Below are 19,526 nucleotides of genomic sequence, written 5' to 3' on the forward strand. Positions count from 1 at the left end.
GGAATGTGATGTAGCAAAGTTGGCACTAATTCTTCATAAGGGAGGGGGGAAATGACCATGTAGTGGCATGGTTGCTGAACCTCAATTGTACATAGCAAAATAGGAAATGAGGCAGAGTTTCTCCCCAGGAAGTGAAGTCATGAAGGAAAAGGATGCAGGAACCCTTTAGAAAGGTGTTACTACATGAAAGGTCCGCTTCCTATTTTAGCAACACTATCCATCTAGATCTGGATTCAGTCTCCAGATTTGTGGGAGTCTGGAACATTTTTCAGACTCATTTAGGAGCCAAGGGTCACATCCACACCATACATATAAAGCACATTTAAAGAACATGGCTCTTCCCCCCCCCCCAAGAATCTTGGGAATGGAAGTTTGTTAAGGGTGCTGGAAATTGTAGCTCTGTGAGAAGTGAAACACAGCCATCCTTCAAAAGTCACACTTATCCAAATTTTGCAAGGCAGCTCTCTAACCAAGCAATGTTTACAAAAATCCATATGTTGCGGAAAGTGTGTGCAACATGAATACATTTGTGAAAATAACATACGAAAATGCATTGCATTAAGATAAATTGTTTGCAAAAATGTGTCCATTGGTCAAAATTGCATGCAAAAATGTATGTATTAAGAGCAATTCACACCAAAATGCTGAAGACTTTTCATGATGATTTAAAAAAGAAAAAGCAAATTGCTGCAGAAATGTGGAGAACCGAATTTAAGATTAGAAAAATGGGAAACTGAGAGAGCCGAAATTGGCAGATCTTGCCATCCCTACCTGGGACCTAGTCATGGGAAGCCATGGAGATGGAGCGGGGGGGGACTCTTTAATCACGCCTGTGAAGGAGATGCTTCCTTCTATGTGTTCTGCCTCACACCCCAGATCTGCAGGGGGAAACTCAGCATGTGTGCCCCACCTTTTACAAAAGTGAAGACTGAGAGGTGCACCTCTTCAAAGATGGCACTCAGCAGAATAAACATCCTCTGGGAATGTATTGAGCCAGCTCCCTGCTGCTGTTGCAATGGGTGGTCCAACCTGGCTCTCCAGAAAAGCATTTGATGCTGAGGGATGGCAACTGGGTTTGGATTTTTTCTCCTTCTGTGGTTGTATTGCAGGATGTCTTTACGACTGTGTTTTTAAAGTGCAGTTGTGAGGTTTTGCGTAATATTTTTTTTTAAAAAAATTTATTGTTGCCATTCTGCTTGTTAGTGTGTTGTAAGTACTCCCTTTCTACTGGGAGCCCTTTTAGGAAACAAAGGATGAAGCATAGCAATGTTACTCTGGATGAATGTATAGAGAGATGGAAAATATCAACTTGAAATAAAATTAACATAAATTATTCCACGAAGCAGCTGTCCTTGCAGCTGTGCACATATCTACTCAGAAGTCCCACTGAATCCAGTGGGGCTCATTCCCAGGTAGGCGTATATAGGATGTCCTGCCTTCAAGTCGATTTTGATTTATCATGACTCTATGAATAGGGATGCATTCTCCCGAATGAAGCGTAGAGTGTTCGAGGATCGGGATATTCGCAGGGAGACCAAAATGCTTATTTACAAAGCCACTGTACTACCGACCTTACTATACACCTGTGAAACATGGACCATCTATAAACGCCACTCCCAACTTCTTGAAATATTCCACCAAAGCTGCCTCCGGAAAATTCTGCAAATTACTTGGGAAGATAGGCGGACTAATGTTAGCGTATTGGAAGAAGCAAAAACCACCAGTGTTGAAACAATGATCCTCCAACAACAACTTCGCTGGACCGGCCATGTTGTTTGAATGCCTGATCACCATCTTCCAAAGCAGGTACTTTACTCCCAACTTAAGGATGGAAAACGGAACATCGGTGGACAGCAAAAGGGGTTTAAAGATGTTCTTAAAGCTAATCTAAAAAAATGTGACATAAGCATCGAGAACTGGGAAGCCTTGGCCCACGAGCGTCCCAATTGGAGGTCGGCCATTATCAAAGGTGCTATGGACTTTGAAGAAGCACGAGTACAGGGTGAAAGGGACAAACGAGCTAAGCGGAAGGCACATCAAGCAAATCCTCATCGTGATCATCTTCCATCTGGAAACCTATGTCCTCACTGTGGGAGGCTGTGTGGATCCAGAACTGGCCTCCACAGTCACTTACGGACCCACTGTTAAAGACCTTACCTTGGAAGACAATCTTACTCGGCCACGAGTGATCGCCAATGAATGAAATGAATGAATGAATATAGGATTGCAGACACAGAATATGTCATTCAAGTCTTGGGTATGGAGAACAAGGCTGGCGTTCATTTGTTTTCCTTAGTCAGAGTTGCATCTAGTTCTCACAGGGGTGGTAAACCTCATCTGGTCCATATTATTTATTTATTTAAATTTATATCCTGCCCTTCCTGCCCAAAGAGTCCAGGGGGGCACTCTTCCATACAAATCAATTCTCTTCATGTAGAAAACTAAGAACCAGGGATAAGGTTAAGGCAGAGTCCTTCTCTTTCATATGTTACATTTCAATGTGCAGGGAATAATTTTGTATGGAGAAGAGCATCCAGTCTCATGAACCTCTCCTCCTCCTCCTCCTCTGTGCACTCCGAAGCAAGACAGTCCAGTCACACAAGCTTACCACCTCAGCAAAAAGTGGTGGTTGAAAGTTGTGGGGTTGCGGGGAGTTTGTTCACATGAACAGTTTCTTGAGGATTGAGTTTCTCCTTCTTTTCCTTCCCTCTGTTACTTGCTAGATCACAAGGGCAGCCTAAACATCAAGTGGCACCCACCCACACAAGCACACCCCTCTCTGAGTCAAGGTGCATAGTACTGAAGGCTGGCCAAGCAATTCCGGCACCTGAAGCAGCCAATCCCACATGCGCTTCTTCCTGGAAGTAAAAAAAAAAAATACAATGGGTTGTATCCAGTGAACTTTTACTCAGAGTAGACCCATTGAAATGAGTAGCCGCAAGTTAGTCATGATCATTAATTTCAGTGGGTCTACTCTAAATAAAAGTTAGCTGGATACAACCCAATAATCATCTTAAATAACTCACAGTTTGCAGCCCTTTCATGACACCCCAAATAATCAGTTGCCTGCGGCAGCTGCCTCCCTCTGCCTAACAGTAGGGCTAGCCTGGCCAGCTCTCTTTTTCACTAATCATGTGGCTGTTGGCTGCTCTCTGTATTTGCTGCTAAGGGGAAGACAAGAAGCAAGAGGTTACCAGGCACCGCATCAGTCGCAGAACACTGTTGGGATGTAATAATTGCAGGAAGGTGGTCCCTCCTGCCTCCACACACTAGGTAGACAACAAAGCCTCCTTCTGTCTATCCGCACAGTTAGCTGCAAGGACAGCCGCCCCCTTCATCCCTGATTCCCCGTGGCTCTGTCCCTGGGCCTGAAGGGATGTCACCTAGTGGGGCAGGGGAAGAGAACCTAGAGGCAGAGTCTGAGCCTGTTCTCAAGCCAGTTTCAGAAATAGGTTGGCTTTTTTAATCTTTTTGTCCTGAGATCTGATTCCTTCCTGTGGGGTAACTAAACCCTAAAGGCTTCAGATCAAACCTGGGACCCAGCATCCTTAATCGTAGGAGTGCATTCAAAAGCAGGAGCACAGAATGTTAGGAGCAAGCCCATATTTAGCCTAGGGGTGAGGGGTCTCCTAACAACTCTCAGCACCCTTAGCAAACTACGGTTCCCAGGATTCTTGGGGGGAAGACATGACTCTTTAAAGTGGTATGAGAGTGCTTTAAATGCATGGTGTGGAGGTGAGGGCTGAAACCCTGGAGAAGTACTGCTGGTCAGTGTCGACAGTGCTGAGTTACATGGAGAAATGGTCTGATCCAGTGTAAGACACCTGCAAGCTCCACTCTAATAGAAATAAGACACTATGGGGCTGCTCTAAAGTAAAGTAAAGTAGCACCCAGTGGCAGTAACAAAAGCTAGGCTTTAGTGTTGTTTCAGATTTCCTAGCTTTGGTTCCGAATTGTGAATGCAGAGAATGATGGGTAGAATGTTTTTGTTTAATGTATGAAGAGAGAAGCCAAAAAGATGTTCTGAGAAAAATGCTGATACTGTAAAGCAAGTAGCGCAAACAAGAGAAGAGCAAACAGGTTAGGAAAGCCTTTGCAAGCTGCGAGTATGTAACCCTTAGACTTTAAACTACTCTGATTAATGTTTAATTTCCTCTATTCTGAATTTAAGATAGTAGATATATGTCAAGTTGACATGCTAAAATGACATACCTGTATAAAATGATGACATACTGTAATTTGGTTACATGTGCTTTGGGGAATGGTATAAATATGTGCTGTAAAATTTACAGGAGAGAGAACTTTGGAACTTTGTGGGATCTCCGTGTTAGTCTAAATTCTCTCCAAACAGCTGTTTGAACTTGCACAAAAATAAAGGTGCCTCTAACAGATCTGACCTAAACACAACATGAAGCCACAACCTGTTACACCTTAAAATAAGCATCCCTTTGGTACCTGGGTCTTTTTTGTATGGATAATGGTAGTGCATGAACCCATGTAGCAATTCATGATTTGTATCTCTAAACCTTTTACACAATACATTTACTCATATAGCCAGTCAAGAGGCATATGGGATTCCTTCCACGCATAGAAAACATTGTGTGAGTCATACCACTCGAGAGAGAAAATACCTTATTCCCCCCCCTTTATCATTCATCTTACCTTTTTATGTGGCTGACCCACGTCCATAACTAGACTCCTTTACACACAGGACCTTGGGGACAGAGGGCTCCCTCTGCTGATGATGCTAGGGGAGGAGGCCTAGAAAGTTAGACTGGAGCATTACAGTTTCTCTGTCGTCCACAGAGTGCCCCTTGTGAGTAACCAGTCGCCTTCCTCAGAAGCATTACTTGTGCTGGTGAGCTGCGAGTCTTCATGGCATACTCCAAAGACGGCCCACTTTGCATGAGTGATGCAGAGCACTCCACCCCCACCAGGCAAACCCTCCCCAGCACAACGCCATGTCAGCAGCTACAGCGGGATCCCCTGCATCGCCACGTGCCACTTCGGGTTTACATCTGCATCCCCTCCCCTCCACGCCAATCGCTGCTTTCTGTCGAAGGAGGTCCCTTATCGAATAAGAGGCATTTTCTCTAACACCTCCAGGGTGATTCTCCCTCTCTTGCCATGCTTCTTTCATCATCTGTTTCTCTGCTTCTCCTCTTTCCTTTTCTCCTGCAGCTGGTTTTGGAGACCTACAATGTCCCCGAGCTGTCGGATGGCGTCAATTGCACCTTTGGGGACCTGTCGGAAATGGACGGCGTTGTGATGGGGAATCGGATCCAGTGTAAATCCCCAGCGGCCAAGGAGGTGCCAAAGATCATAACTGAGAATGGTGAGTCCTACTGAACTGATGGCATTCTCACAGGGATGGAGGAGAAATGCAATTCAACTCACATTTAAAGGTGAACCTACCTAACTCCGAAACAGTGCATGAACCAAAACACAGCTGTTCTTTGAAATTCACACCTCCAAATGTTGCAATGCAGTTTTCCAGCTAAGCCTGGGAAAGTGTACAAAAATGCATACAAAATGGTAAAGTATGCATAAACATTAATATATTAGTGGGGGGAAAATAAAAAAATAGGGAAGATTGCTTTACAAAAACAGGGAAAATTACATACAAATGTATTTATTAGAAGACATTCTAATGTTGAGGAGTTTTTTTTTTTAAGAAAAGGAAGTTGATGTCAAAATGTGGAGAACTTAATTTAAGATTAGGCAAATGAGAAACCAAAACTGACAGATTCATCCATCCCGACACTCTCGGGATATTTTGTTGTAAAGCAAAGGATTTGCAAGGCTCTTGGGTGACTGGTGGTTCCATGTCAGTGGTGGCACAGTGGAATCCCCTCCAGGTTTTAGTCAATTGTGAAGGAGCTGCCCAAGGTGCCCAACCCTATTCCCAAACTAGATTCCACACCTTGGACAGCTCCTTGAAAGTTTGGAGCAGATTCCGGAGCAGATTCCACTGCCTCAGTGACATGGAGCCATGGGCTGCCTCTTGAAGCAGCAGTGATAAATTAGGAGAAGATGGCAGTCAGCTCACCAGGGGCATAGCAGTTGGGGAGACCCATTTAAAACCATTACGGCATAAGACATATTAAAAACCAGTTCATTAACAAGATTATTTATGCCCTCCCCAAAGGAAAAAAAAGTATTAAAAACAGGATTAGGAAAAATTCCATGATAGAAAAATTCCATGGCTCAATACCCTAATCAAAGTCCCCCAGTTAAATTTTATCCAAAACCGTCGGACTGACCTGGTTCCACAGCACTTCCTCATTGCAATAGGCCTAGCTAAAGCCTCTAGTCCTCAGCACACACCAAAGTTGGCACTGAACTATGTTAGCACATGGCGATTTCTGGTTAGGCTTCGTGTGACAAGGGAAGTTTCAGGCGCAAGGCAGAATCTGTGGAAGATTGTGTTGCTTTTCCCTCCCCCCCCAAAAAAAATCCTCAGTAGATTCTGTCTTCATCCTGTGGAACCCCAAAATCTATCCCAAGTTCTGCTTGAGACAGAATGATCTACCTTACTCAGGATGCTCAGACTTGAACTGTGTGCCAAATGATTCATTAAATGCATGCTTGCATTTAGTACGTCTGTTGTCGTTGTTTCCTTTAAAATAGCAGCTGTCAGGCGAAGGAAGAATTGAAACTGCAGCACATGGGGAGAGGAGGGTCAACTCTGTGATGAGTCTTCAGGGCAAAGAAGCCTTACCTTTCTGGACCAGTTGGCAAGAATACTTGTCAGGAAAGCCAAGAGCTGATCTTAAATGACCTGATAAGGCATAGAGGAGAGGATGGTTTCTTAGATGCATTGAATCCAAGTAGACCATCCCTTCCCCTTGCCCAGATTTGAACTTTGGGGCAAACAGCCATACGTTGTTTCCACTGCTCTGTTCAACCTTTAAATCCGCAGCAAAGGGGTGACTACTGTTAAATACAAATTGTCAGAATCATCAGAGTGGCAGATGGGCAGCAGAGATGCACACCAGTGGCAGAATGTATGCATTTGTGGTGTGATGAGCTGTTGTCAAGTTCCCTTTGGTGGGATTGATTAATGACTCTCCCAGGTGAGGGAGAAAATAATAGAGGTGGAAGAGGGCAAGTGGATTAAAGTTTTGCATTAAACATGTGCACCTTGCTTATGAAATTCTTGCAGTTGCTGTCACCAGTCAGCATCCCGTCTGCTGGGCAGGGAGGGGCAAAAGAGAATAAGGTTGTGGTGGCCCATCCTTACTGGAACGGGGCAAAGAAGGGAAGAGGAAAACTCTAACAAAACAAGGCTTGGGGAAATGGGCTGGGGAGGTCTTACTGGAGCGGCCTTTGCCAGCCTGGTGCCCTCCAGATGCTTTGGACTTTTATTATTTTATTTGATTTATATCCCGCCCTTCCTCCCAGCAGGAGCCCAGGGCGGCAAACAAAAGCACCAAAAACATTAACATCATAAAAACAAATTTTAAAACACATTAAAACAAAACTATCGTCAAAAAGTTACTTAAAAAAAGCTTTCAAAACATCTAAGATTAAAAACATTTTAAAAAGGTTCAAGAACATATTAAAAAGCAATTGCAACACAGACGCAAACTAGAACTCCCATCAGCCCCGGCCAACACATTAGAGAGATGGGGGCTGTATCGTGAGTGCTGGTGCAAAAGGAGTCGTGCCAGGCACGCAAGGAGAATCCTCTTGTGGAGGAAATACAGATATTCTTCCTCTTTCATAGCGCTAGGGGGGGAAATCTTGTCATCTTGACCCCTGTCAATTTCAGTGGTTGACTGCAGGCAACACCCCACATTTCAGACGACTGATGGAACTAATGCCTGTTTCCTCTTCCTCCTAGGAGACCACCACATTGTGCAGCTTCAGCTCAAATCCAAGGAAACAGGCATGACTTTTGCCAGCACCAGTTTTGTCTTCTACAACTGCAGTGTCCACAACTCGTAAGTTTGTGTTCTGCTACAATGTGCGGGTCTGTCCTTCTGAAGGTGCCTCTGTTCCATGATGTGAACCCCACCAAATGTGTTCCTATGGAGCTGTCTTGTAATGTCACCCCTTTAGCCATTAGTCTGGCTGCGGCTTTCAAAGGTTGGAGCCGGAAGAACATCGTAAGAGTCCTGCAGCTAGATCAGGCGAAAGGCTTATCTACCCCAGCATCCTCCTCTTCCCACAAGGGCCAGCCCAGAGCTTGGGAAATTTACTTTTTTGAACTACAACTCCCATCAGCCCAATCCAGTGGCCATGCTGGCTGGGGCTGATGGGAGTTGTAGTTTCAAAAAGTAACTTTTACAAGCTCTGGGCCAGCCAGATGCTTTTGGGAAGCCCACAAGCAAGACATGAGTGCAACAGCTGCCTTCTGCTCATGAGCATCAGTAATTCAGAGATGCAACTGATATTCAGAGACATACTGCCTCCAACGGTGGGGACAGCATGTAGTTATGGCATACTTTTCAGAGGGTCACTGTTGGAAGCACAGTCTTCAGTTTTACAATAAGGTGATAGTTTTGCATTGGAGTGGGTGATGATTAAGTGGGGATTTCCCCCCCAAAAAGCTGCAGAAAATTGGGTGTTACCTGACTCCATCAGAGTAGACCCCTGTGTCTTTGCAGTCACATCCATACCTTCCCCACACCTGATGTCAGCTGTGGGGCAGGTTGGCACGGTCTATGGGGAGTGGCCCTGCGGGCCATATTGTGCTCTAAGCTGGGCCTCATTAATTCTACTCTGAATATGATTTTGTCTGACTACAAGTCTGGATTTTTTTAAATGATGATGATGATTGTTGCAAGTGAGGATGTTTCAGAAGCAGAGATGATCGGCTCCTGGGAATGCTTTCTGAGTATCCTGGCTCACCCTCCCAGAGCACTATGACAAACATTCTTACTTTCAAGTCACAGAGAGAGCTTTATTCAATAGGTGTTGAGCCCCAGCTCTCTCACGAGGCCCCGGGAGAGGGAAGGCATGAGTTTCAGGCTCCCCAGCAGATAGAAGGCATGGAGGATCCAGTTGTTGTTGAGTCTTCTCAACACCTTGGGGAAGGGAGTGAGTTTGACATCATGCCAGTTCCCACGAATGACGCTGCCTCCGAATAGGACAACGCACAGCCCCCGGACATGCCAGTAGAGCTGTTGGACGATGTTTCGGAGCACGCGGTAACCCCCCTTTACCAAGCGGCTTTGGGGATGCGTCAAATGCTTCTCCACCCCATGGCCTTGAGCCTGTCGCTAAGGAGCTGGTTCTTTTGGATGAGCCGTTGGAAGCACGCCCCCCTTCACCTCGCTCTTGAAGCCGTGAGAAACGGACAGGGCAGAGGGAGAGCATGCGCAGGAGTCAGAGATTAAGAGCCAAGACTTTTCCTATTTAAGAATGCAGCTCCCGGATTAGGGCGCTGAGTCAACTTCCTTCATACATTGCAGAGCATGTGTAGAGTTTAGTTGGGGAATTGTAGTGAGCTGGCATAGGGGATCCTATGAAGTGTGCTGCCTTCGATGTATCCATTACTTTAATAAAACAGGAATTGCTTACACCTGCGTTTCAGTCTCGTGGCTCCTGCTGTGAACAGGACAACAGGGCTCAAAACCGGTTCAGTCTGGGGCTGGGGGGGTCACAATACAAGAGCAGGGTCCAGAGTTCAAGATTGGGTGGTAGCGATGAAGATGTCCCAACAAGTCTCCATGCCCATCCCGCCTAGCTTTTAAAGAGGAGGGCATGGCGAGGTCATTTGCATGACTCTCGTCCCATACAAGAATCCTGCGCAGGCAGACGGGCACTTCTAAAAAGGGGCTGCAATTGCTCGCACCAACAAAAGCAGCACCGAGTCCTTGGCTGATGGAACACTGCCCAGCCTTCCCCCAGCTCCTCCTCCTCCTCCTCTTCCTCCGCCACCCCTCCCAGTGGATTGACAGCTTCTGCATCTCCCCATGAGCAGGGACAGGGAAGAAAGCCTGCAGTTCTGCCACCCCTTCCCTAACAGCTAGAGCCAAAGGGGATGGATCCTCATCCTCCCTCCCGGCTCATCCCAGTTCCTTGGCTCCCTCTTCTACCTCCTCATCTGTCAAACGCTGCCATCCCAGCCCAGACCCTGTCAGAACCACGGGGCTCATGACACCAAGGCCCGTTGTGACTTGCAGGAGGCCACTGGGAGGTTCCCACACTCCAAAATCATGTTAGTAATGGATATCGGTAGACAAGTGTATGCTGTGATTAAGAAGATGCTATACTGGAGTAGGCTGAGGGACCTCCCATCAAGGAACAACGGTGGAATGTTGCACATGACGTTTGGAATTGCAAATGAGAATACTAACAAAAGGTTGCAGTATTTCTTACTTAACGTGTGTTATGTATTTGTATTTATGATTTCATTGTTGAGCAATCCCAGGTCAGAATTACATGATAAAAAGAAATGCAAACATTTGTTATGCAAATGCAGGTTGCATCATAAAAACCAACACACGCTAGCATTAGTCAATACAATAATAAACAATGTAACAATAAAGGAAGTAATTTTACACTGAAGTAGATTAAGTATTTGGATTTTTATCATCTAAGGCAGGGTAACCTGCCCCTCAGAGTTGATTCACAGATTCCTTTACAAAAAATGTTTGAGCAACAAACCCTGCAGAGTGTGAAGCTGGAGTGTATGTTTGTACAAATGTGGGGTTGTGCAGTTGGCATGTGATGGGAGATCCAGTGGCCCTCTAGTGTGCACTTATTACATCTCTGCAAGCCCATTTTTCCTGCAGAGTTTACTGAGATTATTATTCTTGTTACTCTTTATTGGGATTATTATTGTTGTTATTTATTGAATTTATATCCTGCCCTTCCTCCCGACAGAACCCAGGGCAGCAAATAAAACAGTTTAACTAAAAAGCAAAAAAGTTTTAAAACATTCCAAAACACAATTACCATTTGGTTGCTGCTCTAAAGATGGGTGTTTATTTAGCAAACATCCTTGCTATGAAGTGAAGTGTTCTCTAGCTGCTCAGGAAGAGAGATTTGCTTCAGTTTGGCAATTCACAAGCAATGCCAAACCCTATTTCCACATTTCTACAGAGTTGACAAACAGCAGTGCAGGTGGAATCAGAAGAAAAGCAAAGGCAACAGTAACACTCGATTTCAGCAATTCAGAGATGCTGGTGCTTAAATATTTATGGAGTGTTTTGCTTTCTGACTTGACAAACTATAATACAATATCCATATTTAATTTGATTTATCAGAGTGGTTGCATGTTATCAATTTAAAGAACAGCAGAATCGACAGTAGATTGGAGACAGATTTCACCTGGAGGGAGGGGCTGAGGTGTGCCGGTGTCTGCATCAGGGATACAAATCAAACAGAAAAACCTAGGTAGTTCCCAAGCTTTTTAAAAAAATGTGTATACAGTAATGATGATATATTTGCTTTGATGTCTGTAGGTTCACATTTGCAACGAAGGAGGGTTTTTATCTTTTAGTGTGGTGCGGAGGAGTGAGGGTCAGGAGCATGTGGATAAGCTATGGGAGAAAGTTTCTGAACACTGGAGACTGATCCTAGTGTAATCCTTCAGGGCCAAAAGAAATGAATTTGTAAAGATTTAATGAATAACTTGTAAATTCTTTTTTTTTTATTTACAGAAGAAAACATAACACTAAGTATAACATTCATTTCATGTTATTTGTATATAGCCATAGGCTGTTACAAAAGAGCAGTACAATCATAACATTTAGCACAGATACATTTCATGATTAAAATGTGAAAAGTTTTAATTTTTAACTGTTTGTCTTAATAAAACTGGTTCTGAGTTTCTTAGCGGCCAAGGCAAAATTAGCCGTAGAAATTACTACGTCCGGCTGGGGTGAAGATAAAAGAAAAATTACTTTCTGAAAACTATTAAAATTAGTTAACGTATCGAGAATTGAAAATAAAAATGTTGCCCTTGAATAATCAAACAATTGGCAGTCTAAGATATAATGAAATACATCATCAGGGACAGTACAGCCGGCTATACATATCCTTTGGTCGTATGGAATACCAAGATATCTACCTTGCAAATAAGACGAGGGCATCACTTGAAAGCGGAGTTCAGTATAGGCTCTACGCAGTGAGGCCCTCGTCAGGATATCTAGGTAATTGGGCCAATCGCAATTAGGTTTGATATACTGAAAACATTTGGAGAAGTGAGAGTTTGCAATTATTACTGTGTCTTGGTGTCTATCCTGGGCGTAGATCTGATTGCGAAGAGTGGTGGGATTGAGATTTGAAAGGAGAGAAGGGGTTAGAAGATACTGTACACCTGGGGCTGGAAAGTTTTTTGCCCAGCCACCCTTTGCCAGCTGGTCCTCCCAACATGATTTAACCAGAGAGGGAGGATCAATAACCGAGAGTTTCTTCCAGTAGCGTAAAAACGCTAAGTCAATTCTGGCCATTAAAGAAGGGGAATTGAGTTCAGATCTCAAGAAAGCTGCCGGAGTGCCTTTAGGAAGGCCTAAAATGTGTTTGAAGAAGGTATTTTGGCGAGGTTCTAAAGTAAGACGTAAAGAGGGACCCCAAATCTCGCTCCCATACATAATTGCCGGAAGAATTTTCGTTGAATAGAGTTTAACCATGGGTCTCACTAATTGGCCACCCTTGGTATAGAAAAATTTCTTCAGGAGGCCGAAGGCCCTTAATGATTGGAGCTTAATATGGGCCAGTTGCTGGGACCAAGACAGATTATTATTGATATAGATGCCCAGATATTTGAAGGTGTGGACCTGTTCCAAGCTATGGCCGTTTAATCGCCAGGTGATGATGGTTTTACTACCTTTCCCGCAGACCATTATTTTAGATTTTGAGTAATTTATTTTAAGAGATTGTGAATTACAATAGTCTTGCAGGTGTAGTAGCATTCGTTTGAGACCTGTCTTGTTCTGCGAGAGAAGGAGAAGATCGTCGGCATAGAGTAGAACAGGGATCTTCTTTTGATTAATTGAGGGTGGAAAGAATGATGGGGAGGCCATGGCTGAAACAATATCATTGATAAAGAAATTGAATAAAAAGGGGGCCAATATACAACCCTGTCTGACACCCTTTCTCATGTGTATTTCTTGGGATAAGACACCATTAAAGCCAAGTCTAATTTTTATATTGGTGTCATGGTGTAAAATTTGGAGGAGATATAGTAATCTTTTGTCTAGGCCAGCCTTATCTAATTTCCTCCAAAGGAGAGAACGGTCAATTGAGTCAAAGGCGGCAGCAAAGTCGATAAATGCTAGATAAAGCGAATTTAAGGCTCTCATTTTAACTTTCATGATGAAGTGGTGGAGGACATACAGTTGGTCTATTGTGGAAGCCCCTTCTCTAAACCCCGCTTGGGCGTCTGATATCACTGTGTGTTCCCTGTCCCAATCACTAAGTTTATTTAGAAGATATCGCCCATAGAGCTTTGCCGCCAGATCCAGCAGACTAATGGGGCGATAGAAGGATTGGCAGGATCGCCTTTTTTAAAAATGGGAATTATCACGCTCGTTTTCCAACCAGGGGGGGTATGTCCAGTTTCGTTTATTTTTGTAAATAACCTTGCTAAGATCGGACTCCACCAAGAAGGAAAGGTTTGGTATAGGTCAGGAGGGATCATGTCCTGGCCATGGGCTTTCCCCGGACGGAGTGAAGCGATTAGACTGGCAATTTCATAACATAACATAATTCTATGTGGTTCTCAGCTCCCAAATACTTAAAAGATCATTGTCCATGACTCCTTTTCTCCTGGAAAATATCTGTATGGTTAGGGTTGCCGGTATAGCACAGTGGGGAGGAGAGCCTGGCTGGGAGTCCAGAGTCTGAGTTCAAATCCCCTCTCGTGTCTCCTGGGTGTCAAGGGCCAGCTAAAGATCACCCCACAGGGAGTGGCTCAGGGGTTACATGCCCTGCCACCTGTGCAGCCGTGGGCAAGCTGCATAGTCCCAAGGAGCCCAGTTGCCTCCCAGCTGGCAGTTGTGGATAAGGAAGGGACTGGCTTGTGCAGCTGTGGCAAGCTGAGCAGGCTCTAGCCAGCTGGGGAGGACTAGCCTTAGAGGGAGGCAATGGTTAACCCCCTCTGAATAATGCTTACCATGAAATCCCTATTCATAGGGTCGCCATGAGTTGGGATCGACTTGAAGGCAGTCCATTTCCATTTTTAGGGTTGCCTTGTTGCCCAGTTAGCTGGTTTTACCCAGATTCTAGCCCTGCTACCTGGTGTCCACTTAGCTCATTAGGAAGCCTGGATTCCCAGCTTTCATTTTAAAAAAACCAAAACCAAGTCTTTAGCCCTTGTAGATCCAGAGATACAAGGTGAAATAAAACAGCCTACTCCTGCGTTCCATTATTCTTAGCCAATGAAGGACACCACCATTTTCCTGGGAAAATCAAGAATTTTAGTCTGCCTGCCTGCTACATATGCAGAAACTGCACATGCTCACTTGATCAACACATGCAGCTCCGCCCCTTACCCATAGACTTCCTGGTTGAGTCAGCAAGGAGAAGCACCCTTCATCTCAATTCCCTCTGAGGGTATGTGTCTTAAATGATGAATGCAATGGGAGGGTCTGCCTGCCGCCAGGGAGGATGGAATAAAGGGGTTTGAATCCACCAAGCACTGCCTCCCCTGAACAAAAAGATATAAAAGCAATCCTCTCTGTAGAAAAGGCTGAGGCATTAGCATGTTTTTTTCAGCCTTGCCCCACCCTATTCTATTCAGAATGACTGGCGGGCATCTCTCCACCTAATATCACCCTACTTCATTTCCGTCTCAGGGATGGAAGAGTGTGGGATATACACACACAGGGGGAGTGTAACTTTTCCCCCTCTTAAGACCAATAGGAATGGAACAGCTGTCTGCCTAATACTAGCACAGTTTGTCAGATCTCTAGAATTCACTGCATTAAAAAAAAGAGGTATCAGCACTCGTCTGCATCAAGCTCCAGCCTGTATCATAGAAAGCTGCATTTCCCCTCTCCCTGATCTGGTTTGTGAGAATCAGTGTACTAAAGACACTTCTCATATGCTCAGACACTATTCTCTTTATAAGATGATTGACTGAACTATTGAAATCTTGATTTCTATCTGTGTCACAAGTTGTAGCGGTGTTGTCATTTCACATTTCCTAATTGTTAGTACAGACAACCACTCAGTCACAATATTGGTTTTAACGTAACACTTTGCTGCCTGGATTTTTATACTGCTGCATTGACTTGTTTTATGTTTGTTTCTATTTTGTGTTTTTATATCGATTGTGTATTTGTATTCTTTTTATTATGTTTGTAAGCTGCCCTGAGCTCTGTTTTTAACAGGGCAGGATATAAATCCTCTTAATAAATAAATATTCCATAGTGTTGGAAACTAGAGTCTAGGCATTTAAGGCTGAAAATTTAGGTTTGTTTTTTTTAAAAATCCTCACATCCTCCCCCAGCTTTTGGTGGTAATTACTAGGCATAAAAACAAAACAACTGAACAATACAATTGGTAATATGCTTAGTTTGCATAATTAGCAATTAATTTGCATGATATGCAAATTAGCCTGCTTGGATTTGTGGAACTGGAGTATGGCAACCCTATTTACAATCAACTGAGAGTTCTTTTCTTTAGTCCTAAGGAGATGAATCACTCTGTCTTGTTGCTCTGAACAACCCATAGGTTCAACAAGAAAACCCATAGGTTCAACAAGGCTCTGTGGCCCAAGAAAGCCCATACCTGTGTCCTTCCCCACTTCGGTACAATATAGGCAGAGCTTGGAAAAGTTACTTTTTAAACTACAACTCCCATCAGCCCCAGCCAGCATGGACACTGGATTGGGCTGATGGGAGTTGTAGTTCAAAAAAGTAACTTTTCCAAGCTCTGATATTCACCGCAGGCAAGGGGTTAAAGACCAACTAAACAGCAGCGTCTCCAGCAGCAACACCCAGGACCATCTTTCTGCTCCACACTTGCCCTTTCCACTCCCCCCCCATGGGCAAGGTTTGCTCCTACTTAACCCCACCAGCAAGACTGAACCAACTGCAGCAAGATTGTGGGAGTTACCCTGGCACTGCCCTCTAGTTTCTGAGTCTTCATTAGGCACTGCTCATGTATTCCCAAGCTTCCTTTGAGGACAAATACCTGAAAGCTGAAATTCTCAGTGAAGTGATTTTCACTTGAGTCATCTGCTGCATGTAAAATTCCAGAGGCTGTAGCTACAGTATTTAATGGTGACTAAATAATAACATCATTCACTTAACATTATCTCTCGGTTAGATTACTGCATGGAGTTATACAAGGGGCTGCCTTTGAGGACAGTTTGGAAACTTTAGCTGGTTTAGAATTCAGCACCTAGATTGCTGACCGAAATGAGGCAGTCGGAGCATATAGCACCAACTTTGGCATGACTGCAAAGGCTATCTATTCATTTCCGGGCTAATTCAAAGCACTGGTTCTGACTTATAAAGCTTTATGCAGCTTGGGACTCCAAATACAGAAAGGAGCACCTCCCGCACAAGAACCAAACGAGACCCTGCATTTGTCATAAAAAGCCCTTCTCTGTGTGCTTCCTCCAAGGGAGGTATGTAGGGTGGTGGCACGAGAACAGGCCTTTTCTGTGGTGGCTCCCCGATTGTGGAATGCTTTCTGCAGGGAGAGAATGCCTGATGCCGTCATTGTCTGTTTTTAGGCTTCCGGCAAAAACATTTTAATGCACCCAGACTTTTTGTCCTTAATTTGGAGGCTACTTAAGTATGTTTGTGGCCCTTTCTTCTGCTAATCTTTTTTTGGGGGGGGGCGATCTGCCTTTTTATATACACTTAAAGAGCATTTTGGGTTCTTACTTTATTCTCATTTTAATGTTTGTTTTTATACTGTGAGTTAATTTGAGTCACTTTTTTGAAAAAAAGCATCATCATCATATGTTTTTCCCTTCCCAGGAAAGAATGTGGTGTTTTTTCATGTGCTTCAAAAATGTGTTGCATTTCAAGTATCTTGATTTCCCTCTCACCTCCTTTCTGTGCAGATGCTTGTCTTGCGTGGAGAGCCCATATCGGTGCCACTGGTGTAAATACCGTCACGTCTGCACTCACGAACCCCTTAATTGCCATTTTATGGAAGGACGAGTCAAGGTGCCTGAGGTAGGATGTTTGCCAGGGTTCGACGTGCCTCTTAGGGGAATGAGGCGAAAACGTGGGGAAAGTTTTTAAAACATGATTTGTGGGCTCCCCCCAGGCAGGTTCCAATAGAGGAACTATTTCATGGTTGGGTTGTGGTGATGAATCCTCCTATTTTCATCACAATTCCTTTGGGTGAATATTCTCTGGATTTGTCAAAGTTCTGTAAACATTTGATATTCAGCATCAGTAATTGTCATCCCAAGATGTTGCAGTAGCAGTCAACAACTGGAAGAATATCTAACAGCAGATGAGCAATAGCAGCCAGTATTTTGAAAGTCTCTATAACTTGATACAGAACTGAAAAAGCACTGTATGACCCTCATTAATTCAGCCAATCAAAATAATCAACATTTTTTAAAAATCAGGGGTTGGCATCAGTGTCCAAAAATCACTAAAGAAATAACTAGTCAAAAGATTTGTCATCCCTTGACAGAAGGATGTTTTGCAGACTCTCATTTCAGCTCCAGCATGCAGCATTGCAAGTAGTATTGGAAAGTTGAGGCATCAAGCGTTGTCTTTTTAAATGTTTTTTAATTCATTGTTATTAAATTTTCAAAAATACAGAAATAAAAGAAAACACACAAAAATGAAATAGCAAAAGGTTAACACCCAAAGCAAAAATAATCTCTATTTATGTATTGGTCTGGTCTCTCCACAGGGCAATATTTATGTCATCATTTATGCCTCCTTTTCAACACACTCTCCGGAATAAGGAATTGGCTCTGCTACCCATTCCATAAGAGTGCATATCACGCTGGGACTTTCTGAAACTTCTCCTGTCCCCTTGTAAACAGAATAAAATGAAACCATACTGAATAGAATGGGCCTGGTTTTATTTGGCCTCTAAGCAAGTGAACCTTTTGTGCCAGCTTCTCTGACGTAATTAGGAACTAGGGATAGGGAAAGAAGTTCAATCCAGTTTTCATTTAAAGCCAAATCTGCACTTTCTGAAACAATACGAGAACTGGGACCCAGCCATCCTTCGGAATTTGCACTTATCTGAATTTTGTGGTGCAACCAATGTATACAAAAATGCATATATTAGGGGGAAATATGCATTAAAATGAATGCATGAGTGAAAATAACATAGAAACATGCATCATATTAGGAAAAAATGTTTGCATAAATGTGTACATTAGCCAAAACTGCATGCAAAAAATGTGTTTATTAGAGAAAAGCTCACTAGAATGCTGAAGAATTATCATGAGGATTTTTTTTAAAAAAATCACAAATTACTGCAGAAATGTGGAGAACTGAATTTAAGATTGGGAAAATGAGAAACTGAGAGAAAAACAAGTTGACAGATCCTTCCCTCTCTACTAGGAACCAAACCCTGTTGTGCCAGGCTTGTACAGTGACTCCCTCATGATGATTCCAAAAGTGAGTCTAATCTGTTCTCGCTGCCAAGCTTTATATCCTTGGCTTCTATATTTGGACCACCCCAAATGTTTAAAAGTGCCAGTATGACTATCACCAAAAGATCCTGTGCAGTGATCCACTTGAGCTTCACAAAGACCATAATGCTGCCGTGAGAGAGCACTGTCACTGTTAAGTGGCAGTATGCACCTTTACTTTCCCCACATAGAGGAAATATTGTTTGAGAAATATAAGAGACCTATATAATGCCACCTGGAAAAAAAATAGTGTTATTTCTCTGACCTGGGCAGATATGGGGCATATCGGTTCACCATCCCAAAGTTTGTTCCCTGTAACGTCTTCAGTAACAGTTCACCCCGAAAAGACCGGTTTGAGAGGTCTTCCATCACAAAAGATCAGATTAGCCAATTTTAACTCATTCCTCTTGATTAAAACCCAAATTGTTTGTGGTTAACAAAAAGCCCAGACCTGGGGAAAAAAAAACATGCTTGTGCCTTGTTAAAAACTTCAGCTTGACAATAAAGCAAGAATATTTATGCTTCCGGTGTTGAACTCAGTCAAAACAGGCTGACGTTATGGCCGGATGATTTGTAATGGGAATACTTCACTTTGACGCATAATTTCCCTTTACAACGGGCTTTTGAAAGTGGAGCCTGCTGGTTTAAAATCCACTCGGCAGCTCCATCCTTTGTAGAAGGAACTGCAGTTGTTATATTGACCTGGAAATAACAGGCGCTGCTCAAGTGTACAAAGGTAGAACTGTGCTAGGGGCATAATATTTATTTTTAAAAAATTAGAAGAAGAAGAGGAACAATAGGTTGTTCATGTAGAGATCGTGAAGCCACATGCATTGCATAAGATTTGTAATGCACTCACAAGCATAATTTAGAAAGGTCTAAAATCGTTCTAGTAGCTGTGATCATACCTGAAGGTTTATGGAAACCTGTGGGGCCCCCCACCAGATTTTGTTGGACCGCCAGATGTTGCTGGACTACACTTCCCATAATCCTTGGCCTT

The 19,526-nt window shown here is 43.5% G+C and overlaps 1 protein-coding gene across 10 annotated transcripts in view; it reads left to right on the forward strand.

Annotated features, from left to right (window-relative positions):
* PLXNA4 (plexin A4) overlaps positions 1-19,526 on the forward strand; it is a 748,486-nt gene that overhangs the window by 558,183 nt on the left and 170,777 nt on the right. For 8 of the 10 annotated variants that reach the window (XM_061638090.1, XM_061638091.1, XM_061638093.1 and 5 more), the window contains 4 exons: positions 5,182-5,335; positions 7,847-7,946; positions 16,979-17,093; positions 18,456-18,512. In XM_061638090.1, the coding sequence (XP_061494074.1) occupies positions 5,182-5,335; positions 7,847-7,946; positions 16,979-17,093; positions 18,456-18,512 (426 nt within the window). Of the gene's footprint in view, positions 1-5,181; positions 5,336-7,846; positions 7,947-16,978; positions 17,094-17,790; positions 17,938-18,455; positions 18,513-19,526 lie in introns of those variants that run through there. The other 2 variants (XM_061638099.1, XM_061638094.1) reach the window with 2 other exon arrangements.

Source organism: Rhineura floridana, chromosome 8, assembly GCF_030035675.1.
Source record: "Rhineura floridana isolate rRhiFlo1 chromosome 8, rRhiFlo1.hap2, whole genome shotgun sequence".
In the NCBI taxonomy this organism is placed as follows: Eukaryota; Metazoa; Chordata; class Lepidosauria; order Squamata; family Rhineuridae; genus Rhineura; species Rhineura floridana.